Source organism: Azolla caroliniana, unplaced genomic scaffold (assembly GCF_043228905.1).
Source record: "Azolla caroliniana isolate FFs.n. ecotype wild unplaced genomic scaffold, voAzoCaro1.0.p SCAF_12, whole genome shotgun sequence".
Lineage (NCBI taxonomy): Eukaryota > Viridiplantae > Streptophyta > Polypodiopsida > Salviniales > Salviniaceae > Azolla > Azolla caroliniana.
Window position 1 is genome coordinate 14,935,245 of NW_028230447.1, and position 23,430 is coordinate 14,958,674.

At 39.1% G+C, this 23,430-nt stretch overlaps 1 protein-coding gene across 2 annotated transcripts; it reads left to right on the top strand.

Annotated features, from left to right (window-relative positions):
• The first annotated feature begins 374 nt into the window (after nucleotides 1–374).
• On the top strand, nucleotides 375–13,987 carry LOC147857186 (uncharacterized). 2 transcript variants are annotated; one of them, XM_087328728.1, is made up of 17 exons: nucleotides 375–953; nucleotides 5,115–5,193; nucleotides 5,282–5,415; nucleotides 5,528–5,735; nucleotides 6,255–6,398; nucleotides 6,484–6,597; nucleotides 6,747–6,950; nucleotides 7,041–7,517; nucleotides 8,575–8,757; nucleotides 8,974–9,148; nucleotides 10,121–10,323; nucleotides 10,413–10,540; nucleotides 10,636–10,741; nucleotides 10,984–11,064; nucleotides 11,558–11,668; nucleotides 11,758–11,898; nucleotides 13,611–13,987. In XM_087328728.1, exons 1-17 carry the CDS (start codon nucleotides 694–696, stop codon nucleotides 13,710–13,712), a joined length of 2,850 nt encoding a protein of 949 aa, XP_087184854.1. In that variant the 5' UTR covers nucleotides 375–693; the 3' UTR covers nucleotides 13,713–13,987. The 2 variants fall into 2 exon arrangements, with proteins under 2 accessions (XP_087184854.1, XP_087184855.1); XM_087328729.1 differs by lacking the exon at nucleotides 5,115–5,193 and having other exon boundaries at nucleotides 735–953; nucleotides 13,611–13,983.
• The last annotated feature ends 9,443 nt before the right edge of the window (nucleotides 13,988–23,430 follow it).

The following is a 23,430-nucleotide window of genomic DNA, read 5'->3' on the forward strand; positions in this document are numbered from 1 at the left end:
AACAATCTAATAGGTTTAACAGTTTGGATTTTTTTGTAACAGTTATGTTGAAAAGGTTTCGTGGTTCGGTTTGGTTCGGTTCAAGTTTCAATTGTTTTTAAAACGGTTCGGTTTAAAACCGGTTTGGATTTGACCTCTTGAACCGAACCGAACCGAACCGAACTCATACTGTACGTGTGATTACAAGCCAGGCCAAGCCGGCCTGTGCTGATAAGTGGGAACACACAATCCAGCCTCTGTCTGTCTGTAGTTCCCGTTCGAAGCAACCTCCTTCGCCATGGAAGTTGGAGGAGAGGAAAGAAGAACCTGCCATGGAGATGGGGGAAAACCTGGCCCATTTTGAAGAGTGAAAATATATCCCTCCCTCCCTCCCTCCCTCCCTTGTGGGCGATGGAAATCAGATGGAATTATGCGTGAAATTTCCATTTTAAGTCGATGATAATCTGATGAAGCCTCCTTCATATTGTTATTGAACAGTTTGATCAATCACAGTGGCAAATTCATCGGTGGGTGATTGAAAATCTGGGCGGAAAGATGACATTGATGAGCAATATTGAGGAAGTTCAATGAAGGAAACCGAAATTTGAATTAAATATCCATGCCAATATGAGCTCAGAATGAAATATCCATGTTGGTAATCAAAGCCTGATCTTACCTATTATTTTTTGTTTTATTTTGCGACCAAAAGGAATCATGGATCAACATAAGCCATTGGATATTGCCTCCTGGATGAATAAAAGCTCCAATGCGGTAAAGAATTCTTCTTCTTCTTCTTCTATGAGGCCATCCATGTTACCTTTACCACTTGGTTTGCATCATGGTTCCGGTTCAAATCCATTTAACATTGCAAAAGCACGAGCTGATGCTGCGGCTGCATGTGGCAATGGATCCAGAGCTTCTTCCTATCGTTCCAGAAGACAGTCAGTTGGCTCTCAGATGTCCTTCTCTTCCAAGTAAGATTCATGTGTTTTCTTTGTCAATCGGTTTTTATGCAACTTTTTGGATATGAATAAAAAAGAATGAAACATACATTAGTGTTTTTTAAGAAACCAAATGGCCATCGAGACCGACCAAAATTCTTGCATACAAGTATGCCAGAATTCATTTTATCCGTACTGAAATAAAAATAAAAGCTGCTCGATGGAAGAGGAGTGGTGTTGAGGGACCAACCCTCCTGGATCAATTCCGTATACCCGCTCCTCCCATCGCTGAAAGATGAGCAAAGAACCTTTTTACATAAAATCAGAGTCTATTTGGAACACCGGTAGGTTCGGTGGAATATTGGAGAGTTCTTCCCATCGGGTGTTATTCCTACATCTAAGTCCGAGATCCTCCCCTCTCCGAGGTTTGAGGAGTCTTTCTAGGACTTGAACCCCACTTGTATAACTTTCATCAATTTCTGCTCCGATGGACCCCCAAGGGAAGCAGCAAAGGCTCGTCTAGTATGATCCCTCCGTCATCTGTCAAATGATGAGGGTGATCCCGTAGTTCCTGGTTCATGAATACACATTATCAGGTGCTTCGTCTCTCACATCTGGCCTGAAATTCATCAGTCTGTGCTCGAGAGACAGCCATCCACCATGATAATGATCTTAATATATATCGTGAAATTATTATGGGGATGGTTTACAGGCATGAAGTGTGTAAAAGCTATAGGTTCTCTATGCTTTTGATGCTTGAACAGGATTTCACTGAGGTGTCAGGGATAAGACTTATCCATCATTTGTGAACTGATGGCGGAGTTTGTGTAGAGCATGACATAACTCTCGCTGCTTTGCTTGTAAGCAAGTTAATTAAAGTCAAACTGTTTCTCACTCTTGAATCTCTCTTTTGCATTAATTGCAAAATCTTCCAGCTCTACCTGTGAAAAGTGCTTATCCTGCTTTGATATCTAGGTAGTGGAATGAAAATCTGAATTTTCCTATTGCTTGGTGGGCACTTTAGGGCTAGCACACATCCATGTAATGTGTTTTATGTGAATCCATCCTGTGAGAAGAAATCTGGTTTCTGGGTTCATCCAACCTTCTCAATAACCAGCAGGTGCATCCATTTTCTTTGTAAAAAAACGATAATACTTTACAACTGGTGGTTGATTATCGAGGCCTCAACAAAATCACTGTTCGAAATCGATATCCTCTACGCCACCAAGGAGCCAACTACTTTACTAAGATCTTGGTGGGGCACACAATCTCATTCATCTCTGAGAAGGAGATGAATGGAAAACAACTTTCCACACTCAATATGGTCATTTTTATACACAATCATGCCGTGTGGTCTTACCAACAGTCTTCAACACATGGAGAATGATGTTTTCCAAGAATTGTTTGTTGTCTTTGTGATCATCTATTTAGATGATATTTTAATATTCTCAAGAACCTTATCAGAGCACCAAGGCCATGTCTGTGAAGTTCTTCGGAAACTTTGTGAACTCGGTTTATATGCAAAGATCAAGAAATGTCAATTTTAATAGGATAGTGTGTAATTTTTTTAGTATAACTCCTATTTCAATATGACAAGTTCAATGTTTTTTTGGGTTCGCCAACTTTTACCGCAATTTTATAGAAGGCTATTCTGAGATCATCTGGCCTCTCATATGTCTCACTCAGAAGGGCATACCTTTTGAATGGACAATAGACGCAGAATCATCATTCATAATCTTAAAACACAATTTTACAGTAGCACCAATTTTAATGCATCCTGACCTGACAAAACCGTATTTTGTCCAAATGGATGCTTCGGATTCTGCATCAGCAAGCATATTGTTCCAAGGAGATGATCACCAGTTGCATCCTATTGCTTTTCATTCCCGAAAGTTCTCATCAGCCAAGTTCAATTATCCAATACATGACAAGAAGTTGTTGGCTATTGTGGATTCATTCCAATCGTGGCAATGTTTTCTTGAAGGTTCCCTTCATACAATTACTGTTTTCTCTGATCACTGAAATTTGAAATATTTCCAATCAGCAAGGGTTATTACAAATTCTGACTAGGACGGCTGCAGGGACAAATAGCTGCACTCTCAAGATGCTCTTACTTGGCACCTAAGCCAAGAGAGGCTGCTTTTGATAAGTAATCACAGATTGTTCTTGGTTCAGAACATTTCAAGCTTGCAGTCACAACCTTATTTTTCAACACCTCAAGATGCATCTTTTATAAGCCCAGTCCAGGGCTTACTGGATACAGATACGTTAGCACAAGATGTCATTAAGCATTTGGCTTCCTCAACATCGTCATCCACATCAGGTACACATGATTATGATGTTTTTCAAATGCATGATGGGCTATTATATCGACACGGTTTGTTGCACATTCCTGATGAACCACCCCGTCTAGAAATTCTTCAAGTTTGCCATGATTCTCGTATGGCGGGCCATCTTGGAATTGCTAAAACAACTGAGCTCATAAGTAGAAACTACTGGTGGTCATCCCTCTGGAAATTAGTTCAGGCCTTCGTCAATTCATGTGATACTTGTTCTTGGGCAAAAGCCCCGGGACACCAACCACATGGGTTATTTCATCCCTTACTAGTAACTGAGGGGCCATTGGAAAGCATCTCCATTGACTTAATTCCCAAACTTCCACGATCTAATAACTATGATTCCATTTTCATGGTCGTCGATAATTTTTGAACATGGCACATTTTATTCCATGCTCATCAACTATTACAAGTGAAGCTACAGCCTCAGTTCTACGTCGAGAAGTTTTTTGCCTTCATGATCTACTGGATACATTATTATTGATCGAGGTCCACAATTCAGCAACAGTTTTTGGAAACATATCTTGGAACTTTTGCAGATCCCTTACTAGTAACTGAGGGGCCATTGGAAAGCATCTCCATTGACTTAATTCCCAAACTTCCACGATCTAATAACTATGATTCCATTTTCATGGTCGTCGATAATTTTTGAACATGGCACATTTTATTCCATGCTCATCAACTATTACAAGTGAAGCTACAGCCTCAGTTCTACGTCGAGAAGTTTTTTGCCTTCATGGTCTACTGGATACATTATTATTGATCGAGGTCCACAATTCAGCAACAGTTTTTGGAAACATATCTTGGAACTTTTGCAGATCCATAGATCGTTATCCTCTAGGCATCACCTATAGAGCAATGGTCAAACTGAACCAACTAATCAAACCTTACAGCAATATTTACGATGTTTTATTTTCTATCAACAAGATGATTGGGTTAATTGGCTCTCTATGGCAGAGTTTGCTTGTAATAGTATTGTTCATGCTTCTATGAAGTAAAATCCCTACTTTACAGTCTTTGGCCAACATCCTAGATTGTCTTTCTTAGCTGAGATGGAGAACTCCATCAATCCATATGCAAAACATTGTGTGGAGAAATTACAAGACATGCACATCTAACGCCAACACCAACTTCAACAAGCCCAACAGAATTTTGAACGGTTTGCAAATGAACATTGCAAACATGCTCCTTCATTCAAGATTGGAGATTAGTCTGGTTTCTTTGCAAAGATCTACCAACGAAGAGGCCATATACAAAACTTGCCTTCTGACTTCTTGGCCTTTTTCTCATTATTGGTCAAATGAATAAAGTTACCTACCGTTTGAAATTATCACCTTTAGTCAAACTTCATTCAACTTTCATGTTTCCCTTTTGGAGCCATACCGAACTGGTTTCGGCCTAACCGATTAAGGCTTAATCTCTTGTAAGATACATTGATGGAGCGAGGTGATAATTTATGATAGTGGATCAAATAGATTGCTATTCATAATTGAATTTATGAAATTCTATCTAATGAGGATATGTCTTTGTTAACCCAAGTAACAAAGAGGTAGGATTCCTGAATATTCTCTGTTATTTCAGGTTATATATGAGTATGAAATTAAAGCACATGTCTCTAGATGATGATCATTAATATCTGCTGTGTGTATGTAGTGCTGTAATGTGCAATCCAGTTCATCTACTTGAACATGGAATAAAGATCCCTGCTTATACCTAAAACGCTTTCCAGCTCTATTTGTTTCTTTTTAAAAGAGAAAATGAACTATGTAAAGAGGGGCCAGTTCTGATCCCGAGTCTAGATAGTTGCTTAATTAGATGTTGATTTCTTGCTTTGTCATGTTCTTTTATGAGCTAATAGGAGTATGAGAAGCACAAAGTCAAGACGTACAGGAAAAAGTTTCAAAACAGTAGAGATAACTGAACATGATATCATACAGGTTTCCTCTGCCAAATGACTTGCAAGCATAATAATGATAGAGTGGGAGAAAATGTATACTTATATCCTTGTTTAATCACCTACTACAGGTTTTTGATGAACATGGAAATGATGTAACACCAAAGCCATTGGTCGAGCTAAGGACAACTGCACTCCATGAACAACTTTTGCAAGACCACACAGACAGGTTCACACCAGAATCAGAGAGGCCATCTGTCTACAGGTATATGTTTACATTTAATTGAAAGATGATAAGTGGTTAGAAGCAGAACTTGATACAATGTTCTTTTTAAAGCACATGGTTTTAATAGTTTCTCTTTTTTCTTATCTTGAAGTCGGTACTCGATAGCCAGCAGTCTAAGCAGTTTCACACCAGACACACTTGACAATGATGCATCTGAGAGAGAAGAAGGAGATGGTAATCTCACAAGGTTGGGAATTGGAGCAGCTTCAGCAGCTAAAGAATTGGCACCTGATCATGCAGAGAATCAGAAGCGGAACCATATTGTGTACACAGCAATTCAGATACCTACCAGACAAGAGGTTAATTTTGATATAAAACTTTGACTTGATTCATGTTGTTTCTTTGGGAAATTTTAGGTAAGCATTTGTTTGCATTAGAATGAAATACGGTACTGTACCCTGAGGTTTTGAAAAGACTGTTCCACAGCTAAATAAATTTGTTGACTTCACATGTTATTGTCTTAAGCTAGAAATTCATATGTGCTCTCCAGAATGCTTCTAGGTTCATGCCCTTGCTTTTAAAGAAAGGATGGATTATAGTTTTAGTGTAATGACTTGAGAGGGAATCCATTGTGATACCTTGCTGTAATCAGCAGTAAAATGATGCTTTGTATGAAAATAATTTTCAAGATGGGATTGCGAAAAATGAATGCAAACTGCTGATGAGTTTCAACTCAATATTTGGAAAATAACGTGTCAGAGTTTCTTTAGATGTTTACCATAGATGCTATGTCTTATAAAGATTGTAATTGTAGCTAGTTTCATGCATCATCATGCAATTGTAGACAAGCATCATGTGTTCATGCCTGCTTTTACCAGGACTCTGAGCGGCTTATAACTGTTACATTAATGGAGAGTGATACATTTGAGCTGATGAGCCTTAGGGGCCATACGCTCAACAATAATTATCAGAATGTCAAAGATGTTTTAGAAAGGAACTCGAGATATAAGACACTTTTACAGGTATATATGTATATTTATGGATATCAATCTTATGGAATCAATAAACTATATGTTTTTGGCTGAAGCAAACTGATGTTATGAATAGCTCAAAGTTGGGAGTGATAACTATTCAAATTCTAGTGCACAAACACTGTTCAGCCTGCAGAAAACAAAGGAAATTCAGGTTTCTGCAAAACAAATGGAGACAGAAGCATGCCAGGTTCTAGAACTTTCCTATTTTGTGAATAATTTTGATTAATTGAATGCCTAAGAACTGGACAAGATATCTCTTCTTTAATGAATACTACTTTCTTGAGTTGCAAGGCATCACCCATCTTCAGAGAAGTAAATCGTTTCTTTTATAGTCAGGCCAATTCCTGGGATATTGCTGATTCCATTGCGAAGCGGACACTATCTGAAAGCAATGATTTGCCAGTTGTGGAGAATAGGCACATTTTTATGGAAAGCAGTCATATGTCAGAGGCTGCAAAGGATGCACGAATTGTTAGCATTCTTGTATCCTCTGGCTATCTGGAGTCTTCCACATCTGCTGCAGCTCTTCAAGGCAATATGGTGGGTGCCAAATATAATTGCAAAATATGATTACTAAACATGATGAAAATGAAATGAATGTGGAAAAAAGAAAGCTATTCTTCATGGCAGGCTCAGAGAATAGGTGGAGCAGGTAACCGCAGGCAGCAAAGCATGGCTGTAAATACAGCAATGTCGAAAAGAGGCTCTGTTTTTGGAGGCTATATACCTTCAAGAAGAGGCTCTAGAATGGGCAGTGTACTAGCTTCGAGAAGAGAATCTGTTAGTGGAAGTGTGGCTGGTTCCCGTAGAGGTTCTACATCTGGAAGTAATGCTCCATCAAGAAGAGGGTCTACAATGGGGAACATATTATTTCCTGTTAGGGGACCTAAACAAAGTGCAATAGCACCAGATGTTTCTCTTCTAACTAGAGTATCAACTATTGAAAGGCCGATGGGTGGAATAGAAAATGTCACTGGTGCTTTGATGATGGCTGAAGAAACTTCTGGGTCTACTCAAAAGGCTTTTGACCTAAGCAAACTTGTTGGACTTGACAAGATCCTTGAGATTGCTGAAAGAGCATTGGCTCAAAACAGCTTTCATGATAAGGTCAGTCAGTGAAATTTCTAGCAGCAATATGATCTAATTTTTTCCAAACCAGTTTTATGCAAATGTTTTTGATATCCAATTATGTAGCTTATGTACAGAAACCTGTCATAGATAATAGTTATTGTTGAATCGCCAAATTATTTTATATTTTATACTATATATACTTGATTATATCACTAAGAACCAAGCACTATATTTGAGCTAAAAATGTTAGGTGTATGCTTCAATATTATGCAATTAATGTCAGCCATTGGTTTGGTTGGTAGCAAGATTAAGTTATTTTTTATTTATTTTAGAGCTCCAACTTGTTACACATTTTCTGAAGTTACTTTCATGCACAGTTCCACTGCCCACTAAAAGCCTGAGTACTCATGTAGAATTTAGAAAGAACAAAAGATATATTAACATCTTTTAAGAGGATAAAATTGTCCTGTAAGAGATTATCTCTTGTTTGGTCTTATGGGCCATTTTGGCCTCTTAAAAGACGTTAATATTTCTTTCTTTCTTTTTACTTATCAGACTTTGATAATAATATTTATAGGCGTGCATGCTAGATGTAACCATACTTAGTGGTACATATTAATGATCTTTGATAAACTAATACAGGAAGAAATCGTGAAATAATTGTGTCAGTATCCTTTTCATGCAATTCAAAGCAGAGGAACTTGCTATGGAGAAAACTATTCTTTGTTGTATAGTCATTATTTGTGGTGAATGGTGTCTCTCAAACTACAAATGTAAATTTTTGATCATGTGTTCTGCATTAGAGTTCCAAATCTACTTCTAGCATTCTGTTCCACTAGAAGTGAAGAAAAATCTGGAACTGGTACCATGACTCCATGTTTGCATGTTACCTGATAGCTAAACATATTCTAGTTTGGATTGCTGAGAATCTCTTTTAATAAGAAAAAAAGAAATCTATATTAACTTCTTTGATGAGGTCAAAATGGCCTATAATACTGAACAAGTGAAACTTCTGTAATATGTGCATCATTCATGAACATAATTTGATCAAGAGGATTGGAAAGTAGGTTAACAAAAAACCTTCTTGCTACAGCTTTTGTTTTATCGAGATTTTAGACCAAGGGATATGTCAGAAGAAGAAGAGCCATCTTCACCTACTTGCATAGCTAGCAAACTTGAAGATCCTGCCCATACAGCAAAACATTTGAGCTGGCTGTGGGATTTCAACTGTGATATGACAGAAGGTCGAAATATTAGTTGCTTAGCATGGAACAAGGTGGTGATTCTGATATCTCATACATATGTAATAATATCAATAGGAAATACAGTGTAAGATTGATTGTGTAATATTTTTATATATAAAGCTGTTGATACTTGTTCTATAGCATAGTAGTATGTGATTTGTATTAGGAAATCCTTTATAATAATTGTGGGTATATTTCATGTGAATATAAAGTACGTTAACAAAAGATGATATGTATTACTGTTACAGGTAAGCAGTGATCTATTAACAGTAGGATATGGTCAGTTTGAATTCTGTTCACAGAAAGATGGTCTAATAGCATTCTGGTCGTTGAAAAACCCATTCTATCCACATGCAACAATACTTGCAACTTCTGGTGTCACAGCACTAGATTTTTCGTCTTCAAGTCCCAATTTGCTTGCAGGTAATGATACTAGTTTTTATTTCAGCAAGGTACGGAGTGTTTTTAGTGCTCCATTGTAAAACAGTATTCTCAGTTTGAAGACTAGAATTCCACTGTGTATTCACGTATATTTAATGCTCAACAAAACTAGAGCATTGATCTGCATATGTTTTTACAAACTTCCTAAGACATTTATGATAGTTTTGATACAAGGACAAGCAACGTTTCCACTTGCAGTTTTAATGTTTGTGGATAACTTTTTTTACACTTGATTTCCTCTCAAGACTATTGTAAGTTCTATCATGTCCTTAGTGTTGTGAGCGATCTGTTGTAAATGTGGATGTTGATGGCATTGAAGTTTGATGATGTAAATGAGGTGGATGATGATATGAAATTATGTGGTGGATGAATGATGGCTGAAAAACTCCAAACACAGACAAAATACTCTGAAACCAATAGGTTTGATGATTCAATTCTAGAATTCTATATTTTGGCCTTTTGAGCATTAAGATTTGTGAATAGCTTTTTTCTTTTTAAACTTGATTTCCTCTCAAGAATATTAGTTCTGTTATGTCATTAATGTTGTGAGTGATCTGTACGGCAGACACTTCATAAAATTATGTTTTTGAGGCACTTCATAAGATGTGAATGTGGATGATGATGAAGTTTGATGTTGTGAACGAGGATAACATTGAGGTCCACAATAGTGTGAAATTATGATGATATTATGTGATTGATGAATGATGGTTGAGAAACCACAAACACTGAAAAAATGCTCCGAAATGCATCCATCTGTTTGATGGTTCATTTCTGGAATTCTATATTGTAGCATTTTGAAGGAGGCTCCCTCTATAAGTTAAAAGCCCTGAATCTCGTCTTCATTGACGAAATGAAAAATTAAAACTACTCCCACATAAAATCACGAAATGCTAACGGTTGTTTGGAATGTCTTTATCCTCACTGATGCCTGTATTGGATTGTTACTTTATGCAGTTGGTTTCTACTGTGGCAACGTTGCAATATATGATGTGAGAAACCCAAAAGATCCAATACCTGTTGTGAAGAGTGGTGTTTCTACAGGGAAACATAATGATCCTGTGTGGAAAGTACAGTGGATTGATTCCAATTCTGATCATGGAGAATCACTTGTCTCCATATCTACAGATGGAAGGGTTACACAATGGTTCTTGAAAAAGGTAGGGAAGTTTAAGATTACGGTGTATATGCACATTTTTCTTAGTTTAGTGTAATGTCAAATTGCATCATATTATTATCTCATGTTCAGGAGCTTGAGTATGTAACACTAATGACGTTAAAACGAGTACCAAGCAATAGCAAAGGAGCCCAATCCCAACCATTCATTTCACGACGAGCAGCAGGAATGTGTTTTGATTTCTCCCCACGTGATCCAAAGTAGGCCTTCCCCCTACTATACTGAAAGTCAAAACTGACTTTTATCTTTTTATATTGCTAAAAGTCCCATATGCATGTGTGGTTTATGATCTCAGCATATACCTTGTTGGCACTGAAGAAGGTCGAATTCATAAATGCAGCAGATCCTACAATGAACAATATCTTCGAACATATGTGGGACACACTGGACCTGTGTTTCAGGTATTCAGGGTTTGACATGGCTATTTGCAGTTTCTTTGTATGAATGTAATGGTTTGTGCTTATAGCTGAAAAGCTATATATTCATGTCATTCTTCAGTTTTTTTTGTCTGCTTTTATATTAATTTGGATCTGTACATTTATAGCTAACCTCTGTTGACGAGATAATGCTTGCTTTTCTTTATAGGTTGGATTTAGTAATGATGTAAATGAACGCTTTTATGGGTGCACACTTGTTCTTACAGGTAAGGTGGTCACCATTTGTACCTTCCCTGTTTTTGAGCTGTAGCAGTGATTGGACTGTCCGCCTTTGGCAAGAAGACAAGGTGGGTTTATACGACAGGTTATACACATTTTTAATGGGAATCCATGTAGTGTAGTTTTGTGCTCATCCCAAGCATTTGGATTTTTGGGTCCACTTTGTATAGGGAAAATTGAAGTGTTACACATGTTATTGGAGGAGAGGCTAATAATCTAAATAAAATGTTAGTCGGTGAAAGTGTTATATGTGATTAAGAAGAGGTTAATAATCTAAATGAAATATTGTTAAATTAAGAAAGGAAGAAAGACGATATATTAACGTCTTTTTAATTAGGCAAAATGGCATACAAGACCAAACCAGAGATTACATGTTAAAATTTTGTGTTGTCTATTAGAACAAACCAAAATAAATGAAGCTAAGTGAAAAAAGTAAATAAAAATAAAATGTCACTAAAGGATCTCGTTATCGATACATGTAAGATTCTCATGTCAGATATATTAAAATCTTTTTATTCGGATGGTCTCTTCCTAGTCACAAGCAAATATTTCCTGTAACAGGATACAGCACTTCTAGTTTTCCAATCAGGAACTCAAAGTCTACAAGATCTGCGCTGTTCATTAACGAATGCTAGTGTGTTTGGCACTGTCTCTGATAGTGGTCATTTAGAGGTAATTCTTATAGAATTCTAATTCATAATGCATTCTAATACAAGGGAACGTGATGTCTAAGACATGTATGATCTCATTTGCTGGTTTAGATCTGGGATTTATCAGTATCGGCAGTTAAACCGACAGTTGTTCAAGACGAGAAAAGAAACTTATCCTGCTTACTATTTTGCCAAACATCTCCTATAGTCGTAGCAGCTGGGAGCAATGGTGCTGTGTCTGTTTTTAGACTGGTAAGCTCCCATTTTCTACGGCTCATTGCTACGGTGATTGCAAGTAAACTTCAGATAATGTCTGGCAAACCACTGTAATCCTAAGAGAATAGTTGTAGATAACAATGTCCAAGATGGAGTTTCAACATTTCCATAAGCAATATGACCATCAAATTGAGAGTTGATGAGCTTCATCTATGTAGTGTATAGAACACATATATAGATGAAGCTCATCGGCTTTATAACAAGTAATTCATCAGGCATATAACAAGTTTTATATGGTTCTTTACTCTTGATGCTCCTCAATTCTGTTTATCATGATTAAAATGTCATTATCTTAAAAGTATGATAATATTATCCCTAATCTTTGATCCTCCACTGATTTCAGAATTTCAGTAATGTTATTTCCCTTTCGAAGTCGAATAATAAGGTGATTGGACATTCCTCGTCCACTCTGAGAAGTCTTCTATTGGGATTGGAGATGAACGGTTGAAAGATACCATTTGAGTATACCCTTGACTGGCTATGTTTGGATGCGATTTCAGAGGAGAAAGGAATACAGTTTACGGACAGATGTCATGTAATCGGTCACATGACAAACATGGATCCATCTTAAAATGCAACTAGGCATAAAGATGGCCAATGTACAGTTCCTCATCTTACAATGTCCCTGGAATGTTTCATTTTTCAAGCCAAGAATATGGAGAGACATGCGACATGCACTCACAGTGATAGGACAGGCCTGGACCTCATCTAATCAACTGAAAATAGAGATTGGATGATATACATATAGTGAGGACTGAATCTGCCAGCTTACAATTCAGAACCCGAGTAACATTATGTATGGCATTGGCCTGCCTATTATGAGATCAGAGGGGCATTTGAACATCTGTTGAGTGATGGAATGCAATGTCAAATATGCGTAGCCCTCTTCTAGAGTTATGGAAGTCATAGATAGAACCTCTTTTTCAGGGAGAGATTGAGGAAAACACATTATCCACCTAGGCATAGTATTTTGACAGTATTCATTCACACATATACTTCCAGAAACAATTATGGTGTACAAGCAAACATCATTTTTAAAGTGGATCAACAACTACGAGGATTCATGATTCAGAGGAGTTATGACAAGTAGAGCCATTTCTCCTTGTTGTGGATGCTGCTAAGGCCAACTACAACCACGATGACGACCACAACTATGAATCTGATGCGCATATCACAATATCGAAACCATGATCACATGGTCTTGGAGGCACTCTTTTCCCACTGACCTCTCCATATATGGATCACCCAATTGTAGATGCTTTTATATATGAGATCATATGGTCTCATATATGCATACTCTTGAGTATGAAACCATATTCATGCATTCATTTCCCAGACCAAGTGTTGATCAATGTACTACTTGAACGACAGAAGTGTGAAATCTTTGGGGACAACGGAAGCAATGACTTAAAATCAATGAACATGCAATGACGCATTGAAACTGTTCTTTCTACATAGAATATTAGGTTTGTGATGAACTTTATTGCTGATGCATCTGAATCTATGTACTTCTATCGAGCATGAATTACAAAGTCTGAATTCTGTGGGGACACGGGAAGGGGTGACTTCAAACCAATGAAACATTTGTGCATACGTCAAAACTATTAAGTGAAATTTTCGTACATGATATTGGGTTTTTGATCAATTTTATGGCTCCGATTCATCTGAGACATGTTATTAATGCATAGGTTGGCTTTGATCCTGAGGAAAAGGAAACAGAAGAGGCTCAAAAGCTAAGGAAGGCTTTGTCTGCTAATGTTAATGCAAACGATAATACTTTGGCCGAATGATCCACAATTATTCCATGCCCTTGCAGCCACATTCCAGGGACAAATTTTTGGTTGGATCACTCTAGTAATTTAAATCACAACTTTATGTAAAGGTCAATGCCCTTTACCAATTTTGTTTTAGAACAAGCATGTAAATCCGAATATGGTTGTTCTCTGTAATAGAAATATATCTCCTTATCTCCCGTGATGATACTTGCATTTTACAATTGGATGGAAGGGGCAGACCAAACATTAGAAGAAATGAAATTTGTATCTCCTTGCAAATATATAACTGTCATTAGTATTGTTTATGTATATATATTAACGTAAAAGAATGTATGGGACTCGATTTTGATGAAAATATTGATGATAGGGAGTGAAAGGTATAATAGAAGTTGTATTAATTTAGAATTGCTTAAAAGTAAATACACATAATATGCTATTTCAATCTATAATTGGCATTTTATTTAGTGTCCTCAAGAGGCTAATTCAATCTATAATTTGACAACTCGGAGTTCATATAATGGGGCTTATGGAAACTAATGAGGGGCAAACAACATTTATCTCTTATATTTATATATCTTGAACACATGTACAACTTAAGATGTGTATTTGAAACTAACTGGATTATTCAATCGGAGGTGTGTTAAAAGGAAATGTGTTCTCAAATTTGAAGCAACTCATAGATTAACTCTTCTAGTTGGTGAAATGATGCTTGAATAGATCTGTTATAGAAAGTGCCATTGTTTCACTCCCATGATCCTCATGAAGTATTTACAAAATCAATTGTTTGTTTTCAATCTATACTTTTGTTATAAGTAGATTTAAAAGCCATTCTTTCTCATTACTTTGCACTTAGGATTGTATTAATGTTAGCTCATAGATTACTATATTCTTAGTTAAATGGATGCATTGTATATAGTATAAAATATGAAGGGATGTACTACTTGTAGTATTCTTGAAATCTTTGTGTTGAAACTAAGTAACTAGTCGTTGTATATAATTGTGTCCAAGCAATTAATAAAAATAAATATTTAATTAAGGTTATCTACCAACTCAAATTTTGGCAACCAAGATTAATTATGAAACATTCAGCCTATGAACTTGACGCATGTTGAACTTTGGGCAAAATCATGATCCATAGGTGAAAGGAATGTTAAAGGAAGATGATTAGAGAGAGAGGAAAAAACAATTGCACTTCATTGTTGTCGAGATCATCAAAGTAGATGCTAGTAACCTTGGGGGGGGTGGTTGATTCATGTTGTCTTGAATGGAGATGCACATGTTATTGAATTCACATCTTGTGTTTATAAATTTCTTTTGTTTTTTATCTTGTTAGGGTTGTGAGTTCATATTGGGGTGTCAATGTGTCATTTGGAAATGACCTTTATCCTTCTCGAAGCAGGACCGTGACTAGATGAACTATCACTCAATTCTTCCTTTGGTTTTGAATCTTGTGTTGAGATATCAAGATCAAAATGGAGATGTGCAGGAGTATGATGATGCAATCAATGATGATGATGACCAAAGTCATGATCATCATATTCCATGTGACCAAATTGATGACATTCCAATAGTTTCACCGCAAGAGGAAGATGTTAAGGAGGAACAAATTCAGTGGCACACATGGTAAATGCAATAAACAAGGTGATGAGGGATTGCATTCCGGACATCACCATGCTGTTTTTGGACGACATCTCGGTAAAGGGGTGTCCGGTGGACCCGCAGGACGAATTAGTTGGAATGGACAAATGTCGGAAATTCGTTGCGGACCACATCTCCGATTGTGAGAAGATACTGTAGAGGTTGGAGGGTGCTCGAGTTACCTTCTCTAGGGAGAAGTTGACGTTCGGACAATCAGAGGTCTTGGTGGTCGGACACCTGTGCGGACCATACGGCAGGAAACCGTCTCCGGTGAAGGTAGAAGCCATCTCGGTGATGAAGGAAGAGTGCAGGTCGGTCATGGAGGTCCGATGGTTCTTGGGAGCGTGCGCCTTTTATCACATTTGGATTCCCCATTATGCGCATATCACCGAGCCCCTCTATGGCTTGCTGAAGAAAGGTCGGAAATTCGAATGGAGCGAAGAGCACTCGGAGGCGATTCGGAGACTAAAGGGGATGCAGACAGCAACAACGGCTCTCTGGAAAGCGCTGTACAAGAAAGACACTCCGATTTACGTCACGGTGGACACAAGTAAGACCGGATTGGATGGGTCATAAACCAGGAAGATGAAGTCAGAATGCGTTTCACCATTCGGTTCAACCCAAAGGTGCTAAGCGAGTGACAACGAGGATACGCCCAAGTTAAGCGCAAACTATGGGGTATTGTTTTGGTAGTCAAGGCCGACAAGGACTACTTGATCGAAACAGAGGTGATTATCGAGACAGAATGCATACCGATTCTCGGTATGGTTTCTGGATGTGTGACTCTAGACCTGGTGATGCTCATGTGGATTGTGTATATCAAGTCCCTGAATCCGGAGATACGGTACATCACCGGAAAAGACAACGCCATGGCCGTTATGCTGTCGAGAGCACGGTATGACGACGAGGATGGCATGGTGTCCGAGGATGAAGAAGTCGGCGTGGACTTCTTCGAGTTGGCTCGATTGTCGGTGAACAAACGAAGCACTCTGGCCCTGAACGAGTTCGATGAGAATGACTATGAAGGGGAGTGGCTTCAGATTGGGAGGTTTCTGAGCACGATGACGAGAGATGCTGTTGGGGACAAGGCCGTCAATGCGGAAGTGCAAGCAACATTCGTGATGAAGAAGAACCTGTGTATGTGCATAAGCAAGATAGATACACACACAGAGAGAGAGAGAGAGAGAGAGAGAGAGAGAGAGAGAGAGAGAGAGAGATAGGCACAAAACAAATCGTTATATTCCAATAGCAACAGTTACAAAGAATGACAACCGACAACAACCTTAACTAAAGGTTACAAAGTCACTTTATATAGTGACTATCTTAGGGCAACTACCCTTTATGCTATTTTCAGAAATAGCCCAAACTTGGGCTGTTTGAAGGGACAGTGTGAATACGGCCATTATACACTTGTATTCGACACTCTCCCGTAATGGGCGTATACATGGGTTATCTAAAAATTACAGGTATGTACAAGGTTGTCAGATAGATCGGTTTTGTTAGAGTCGGCAAGGTCCGAAGACAGAAGACTGAACCGGTCGGGTCGGAAGAGCTGAAGCCGATCCTCAAAGAACCGATGTCGGTGGTCTGAAACCATCTTGTTCTATGTGTCCGACTTTAACCGGACCGATTTTTCGTTATGCCCATCTGGTGCCGAAGGGACCGGAAACGATCCTCCGAAAGACACTTGGTCATTCCATCTGTGACATTATCGGTTGTGGATATTTTCTCGAGACCAAATTTCCCTGAAATTTGATGAATTCTTCAGACTTGAATTCTCCTCCATTGTCGGTTAGGAGACATTTCAGTTTCCGACCGGTCTGATTTTTGACCATTGCAAGCCATCCGGAGAAGATCGAGAACACCCGATCTTTGGTTCTAATGGGGTAAGCCCACACCTTCCGAGTCGAATCATCAATAAAACTGACGAAGTACGAAGCACCGCCGAGAGACTAATGTGGCATCGGGCCACAGATGTCCGAGTGGACCAAATCGAGGGGACTCGATTCTCTTGGTGCTGATGTCGGGTGTGATGCGGTTACCTGTTTGCCGTACTGGCAATGCTCGCAGAATTGGTGATCCAAGAAGGAGAGTTTGGGGATGTAATCGGCTCTGGATAGGTGCGTTATGCCGGCCTTGCTAAGGTGTACAAGTCGTCCGTGCCATAACGATGACACGGGGATATCAACAAAAAATAAGTCACCCTCTTTGAGTGTGACATATAAAGGGTACAAGGAATGTACCTTTGGTCCTCAAGCAAGCAGGAGGTTCCCTTTGTGGAGTGTCCACCCTCTTGATGAGAACCCGACACGGATGTCAGCTTCGTCAAGCTGTCCGACTGAGATCAAGGGTCTTGAGAGCTCAGGAACGTGTCAGACGTTGTGTAGTACGAGTGTAGAGCCACCCGGAAGGTTGAACTCTACGGTGCCGATTCTGATTATAGCACAGTGTTGCGAGTTTTCGACTCGAACTGAGTCGGAGTGCCGGTCCAAGTATTGCCGAAACTGAGATCGGGGAGGTGTCACATGATACGATGCGCCCGAGTCCAGGAGCCATGTGCTCGATTCCTCATTCGTAAGCAAAACTTCTAATTCGACTGGGTTCTCTATGGACAATATGTTCGGGTCGGTCGTCAAAATTTCAACTGAAGAGCCGACGTAGTTGACCTCCTCATGCCGGCTACTCTTTTGATCCGTTCTCTGAGCTTTGTCGGTTTTTTCTTTGAGTGCCCGACAGTCGTCTTTGATGTGTCCCGGTTTCTTGCAGTAGTTACAAATTCGGTTGTCCTGGGACTTGTTCCGGCTTCGCTGATTGTTCGGTGGCCGGGAAGAGCTTCTTCCTCGGTTGTTCGATCGGTTGGTCAAACCTTGTACTACGTAAGCTTCATCTGCCGAGTCTTTGGCGAAAGACTTTCTCCGAGCTGCTTCAGTCAAGATTGTGCTCGTGACTTTGGAGTACTTAACGGCAGCTGTTGAAGCATTGCACACGGTTGTAACGAAAGTTTCCCATGACGAGGGGAGACTACTCATGAGTATCATTGCTCTGAGTTCATCCTCGATTGCCATCCCTTGAGACAAGATTTGTGAGCTTATGCTTTCGTACTCATTGAAGTGTGCCTAAACTGAATCAGACTCTTTCATCCGCAAGTTGTAGAGGCGCCGGATCAAATACATCTTCATTGCAGCGGCCTTCTTTTCATAAGTTTCTGAGAGTGTTTTCCAAAGTTCAAATGCTGTCGAGCATGATTGCATTGTGAAGTACACTGACTCCGACAAGTGCATCCGAATTGTGGCACAAAAAATTCTGTCCAGCTTTAGCCATTCGTTTGCCTTGTATGCTTCTAGAGGATTTTCATTCTCAATCGGGTCTATCTGACCCTTGACTATGAGATAGTCCTGCATTTGTTCCTTCCAGAAGTTGAAGTTCGAACCGTCGAACCTCCTGAGACTCATCTCCGATGAGCCGGATGTTGATGCCATCTGCTTCGGTTTTGGTTGGTAAGACTCGGTTCGGAGTTGACTACAAACCTAAGTGGGGTGCAGCCGGTCGGTTCACCCGATATCGTTCTAGTCGGTTTTGAACCCGAGTCGGTTTGGTTTTAGATACTTGTTGTTGAACTTGCTCGGAGTGACTCCGGTAACTTGAGGGACAGAACTGGCTGGTCTTCCCGAATGTTGCTGAGTCGGAGTGAGCCCGGTTAGCTTCCGATTGTATGCCGAATACCGATTGCAAGAAACTGATTGTTTGGGTCGATTCTGCTTCGGATGACTGCAGCGATGAGAGGGACTGATCCAATTGATCCTCCCGAATGTCGATTAGACGAGTGAAGCACGAATTTGGTTGTTGTCTGGAGACCAATTTGCAGCGGGTGGTTACAACAAGCAGGTGAATAGAGTCCGGTGACCTATTCGGATGTTGTTTAACCGAATGAAGCACGATTGGGCCGGTTGTTGCTCAAGGAGCTCCCCTCAAGCGGTTACAATCACAGGAACAGAGTACATCCGTCTAGCTTACTTCCAATTTGTGATTTAACAGATGCAACGTGGAAGAAGGACGAGGAAAGTAGGATCTAGAAGAAGGCGTACTGGTTCTTCCTAAGGAACGGTAAAATCTGGCGGCATCTGAAGAAGTGGACCAACACACCACTCCGGGAAGTGACGAAGGAGAACCAGGCAGTAGTCATGTCGGAGTTCCATGAGAGTCCCTGATCTGGACTCGGGGGGACATGGGCCATGTTCGAGAAGCTGAAAGAGAAGTACTGGCGGTCGGGAATGTACAGAGATGTGCACTACTTCGTGTCAACATGTGAGAGCTGCAAGATGCATTCAACGATCCGGTACCGCGACGAGCTCCACCCGACTTATCCTACGACCATTCACTTTAAGTAGATGGTCGACCTGGTGACAATGGCGATGGGGGTAGGGAAAATGAGGTACCTAGTGCTCGCGAGAGAGGACCTGACAAATTAGGTGGAGGGCCAAGCATTGACGAAGAAGACAACTGTAGCGGTATGCCAGTTCCTATTTGAAGATGTGATCTGCCAATATGGATGCGTCGGGAAGATAGTGGTTGTCAAAAATAGTACTAAAAACAGAGAGGGAATTAGTACTAGAGATAGAGGAGGAAAGTATTGTGAGGATTAGTACTAAGAGGGATTCACGAGAGAAGAAGAGAGAGAGAGAGAGAGAGAGAGAGAGAGAGAGAGAGATACCAAATTGATACCAAAGGTAGGTCCATCTCCGGAGTCATTTCATCAATGGAGGCCTATTTAATTGTTGGGAGGGTTGTACAAAGTGTTTGCAAAGATATTATCCAACAGAATTAAGAAGTTCTTACCTCAACTTATTCATCCATCTCAATATGGTTTTATTACAGGTAGAAATATATTGCATAATGTTTTGAATGTTCAAATGGCTATCGATTATGTTCGACATACACATAAAGAAAGGGTTATGGTGCAATTAGATTTGGAAAAAGCATATGATCATGTTAATTGGCATTTCCTCTTAGGTGTGATGTATAATATGGGGTTTAGTTCTTGTATGTGTCGACTTATCTTTTTGCTAGGGCAAAATGCAACCTCATGTGTGATGTTTAATGGCGGAGTTGCTATGAAAGTGTTTCTTACTAGATCCGTGTGGCAAGGATGTCCACTAAGCCCATTGTTATTTGCTATTGTTACACATCCTTTGTAAATAATGTTGTCAAATCTTGCGGTTAGTGGTGATATTGTGGGTTAGCATCTTTCTTCAGGTGGGCAATTGGTGGCACAAGCATTGGCTGATGATTCTTTTATGTTTTTACACGCCTCAAAAGAAAATCTTGAAAGGAGTATGCAAGTTTGAGATCAATTTGCTTTGGCTTCAGGGTTGTATATAAATTGGAGGAAGTCTTGCCTTATTTCTTATATGGAGAGTGATTTGGAATGTTTGGGATGGTGAGGGTCAATGATTACACGAGAATCAAGTTATCGACATTTGGGTTATCCATTGGGTGTTGATGTTACAAATGTTCAATTGATTGATTGGATTGGTAGTAAATTGAAGGACAAATTTATGTATTGGAAGTCTCGATTATGGCCCTTTCATGTATGACGCAAAGTGGTGCAATGTATCTTGATACCCATGTTATTATATTTTTGGCCTTTACTACCTTGGACTACGAAGGAATTACAAATCATGTTGCAACCTATTCGGTTCATGTTGTGGCGGAAGGTGAGAAATGATGGGAGTTACATGAATTTCATGGGACCATTTGGCTACTCCCAAAAGGTTAGGTGGTGCAACAATATTGGATTTGGAAAGGCATTTGATGGCTCATAAATTTGCATTATTATGAGATATATGTCAACAAGATCAACCATGGATATCTATCATGCAATATTTTATTGAGTATGAAGGATTGGTGCACGGGAAAATAAAGATTCAAGCATCATGATGGTCATTACTCAATGGAAGTATTCCTCTAAAGATTTGGTAAGATCGTGGCAAGATGCATTATCTCTTTTTGAATGGGGACCATCAAGTGATTGAGAATATTTGTATTCATTACAAAATGAATTGCCTGTTTCTTCTAGAGTGTTGTTTTGGCATGGGAAAGAGAAGTTGAGATCTCAATTCAATCGTTTATTTCGATTGGGGATTGTACATTTGGAAGATGTGGTTGATAATAAATCTCAAAGGTTGTTGGATTTTGAAGATGCCAAATGATGGTTATTTATTCCCCCAAATTATGGATTTATTTGGGAGAAATTAAAAGATATACCATTGTTGCAAGGATCTTTGTTACAAGATGGTACACACTTGTTACAGGTCACTACAAATATATTGTATCATCATGCGATGACATCATTATCTTGGCTATCTCCTAAAGCAACGAAGTTGTGGAATGTATGTAAGTCTGATGCAAGGTGGTGGGAAATACTACAACGTGGTTGGCATTCCCATCTACCATTTCGTGTAAAGGTATTCATATGGAGAGTCATGATTGGGGGTTCCCATTAGGTTCTACCTTAAAGAGACGGGACTAGGGTCTGGCACGTGTTTCTTTTGTACTGTTCCGTTGGAGGATAGTACACATAGGTTCATTAAATGTCCTATAGCGTGTACCATGTGGAAGTACTTATCAGACATTTGGCAAATTTTAACCCGTTGTTGTTTGAGACCTCAATAATGGGTTTTTTCTCAATATGTTCAAAATGGTTCAAATGATGAGATGGTGAGATTGTTCCAACTTTTATGTTATTGGGGTCTACAACACAATTGAAATATGCGTAATGCTTTCATGTTTGATAATAGACTTGGGGTGAAAGCCTATATAAAGAAGCTAAAAGGTATTTTCATGTGGAATTTTTGGATGTAAGAGCATGTGAGGATCATTTCCTCAAATGCATATTCAGGTTTTTTAATAGCATTACAAAACGTCCCTCTCCCTACATAGGCATATGATAGGTAGAGGAGACTAAGAAGTGTTGTAACTAAGTGGATTTTACATACAATTAATATAATTGTGTGCTTTTCCCAAAGAGAGAGAGAGAGAGAGAGAGAGAGAGAGAGAGAGAGAGCGAATGATGATAACAAGTGGTATATTATATGCAGATAAAATACAAGAACAACTAGGAGGGTTAAGATTGTCGTTGAACCGAATTGGTTCTGAATAATGCCATGTGCCTCTATTTATAGTATTGTTAGGAGTACCCCTGAACTTTCTAGAATGTTCCAGAGTAATCTAGAATATACATGAATTTCCTATAGTAAAATAATAAATGAAAATAACATTTTTAGTAATACAATGCATAGTTTAATTGTAAGAGTTCAACCCATGTATCACAAGGTCATGGGTTCAAATCCTTTTGGAGCCATACCATGCCATATCATGACAGTGCCCCCCCTTTAAATGATGAGTGTTACGAGTCGTCTTTGATTGAGGACTTGGTTTATTTGGATATTGACGGTGGAAGTCTTCAGGAAGAGCTCGAGCATTGGCCACATTCTCTACTAGTTCCCAAGTATGCTCGCTTCGACTGTAGCCTAGCCAATAGACCAAATAGTAGAGCTTGTTGCAAACAATCTTGAAATCGAGGATGGCAACAACCTCGTACTCAAGTCCATCTTCAAGTTCGATCAAGGGTGGAGCATGGTTATTTACATACCCGTATTTAACGTTTAAATACGTATAGTACCTCATAATTTGTATAGTACGTACTACACCTCAATGTTGTTCAGTCAAATATCATGTACATTTGTCTAATATGATATTTAATGTACATTTGAAAAAGCAGGTATAATACATATTTATAAAAAAATGTAAGTAAAACCCCAACAAAAAGTGAAAGAAAAAAAAGATTTTAATGAAAAAGAAGGAAGGAAGAAGAATAGAAGAGATGACGACGCCGATGAAGAAGAAGAAGAAGAAGAGGAAGAAGAAAAGGAGAGAATAGAAGACAGAAACCTGTCCTAACTCTAAGTGTGATAATCATAGAAGATAGAAGATGAAGAAGAGAGAAAGAAGAGAGAAACCTATCCTAAGTGTGATAATCGTACACGATTCCTCAATCTATGAAGGCATAATCATAAATAATTACAATTTGAAGTAG

What these genes read in the sequence shown, in the direction of transcription:
- LOC147857186 (XM_087328728.1), top strand. Translation starts at nt 694, where the DNA reads ATGGATCAACATAAGCCATTGGATATTGCCTCCTGGATGAATAAAAGC. An exon ending in GATATAAGACACTTTTACAG is followed by an intron (nt 6,399 to 6,483) that starts GTATATATGTAT and finishes TGTTATGAATAG; the next exon opens with CTCAAAGTTGGGAGTGATAA. An exon ending in ACACTGGACCTGTGTTTCAG is followed by an intron (nt 10,742 to 10,983) that starts GTATTCAGGGTT and finishes TTGTTCTTACAG; the next exon opens with GTAAGGTGGTCACCATTTGT.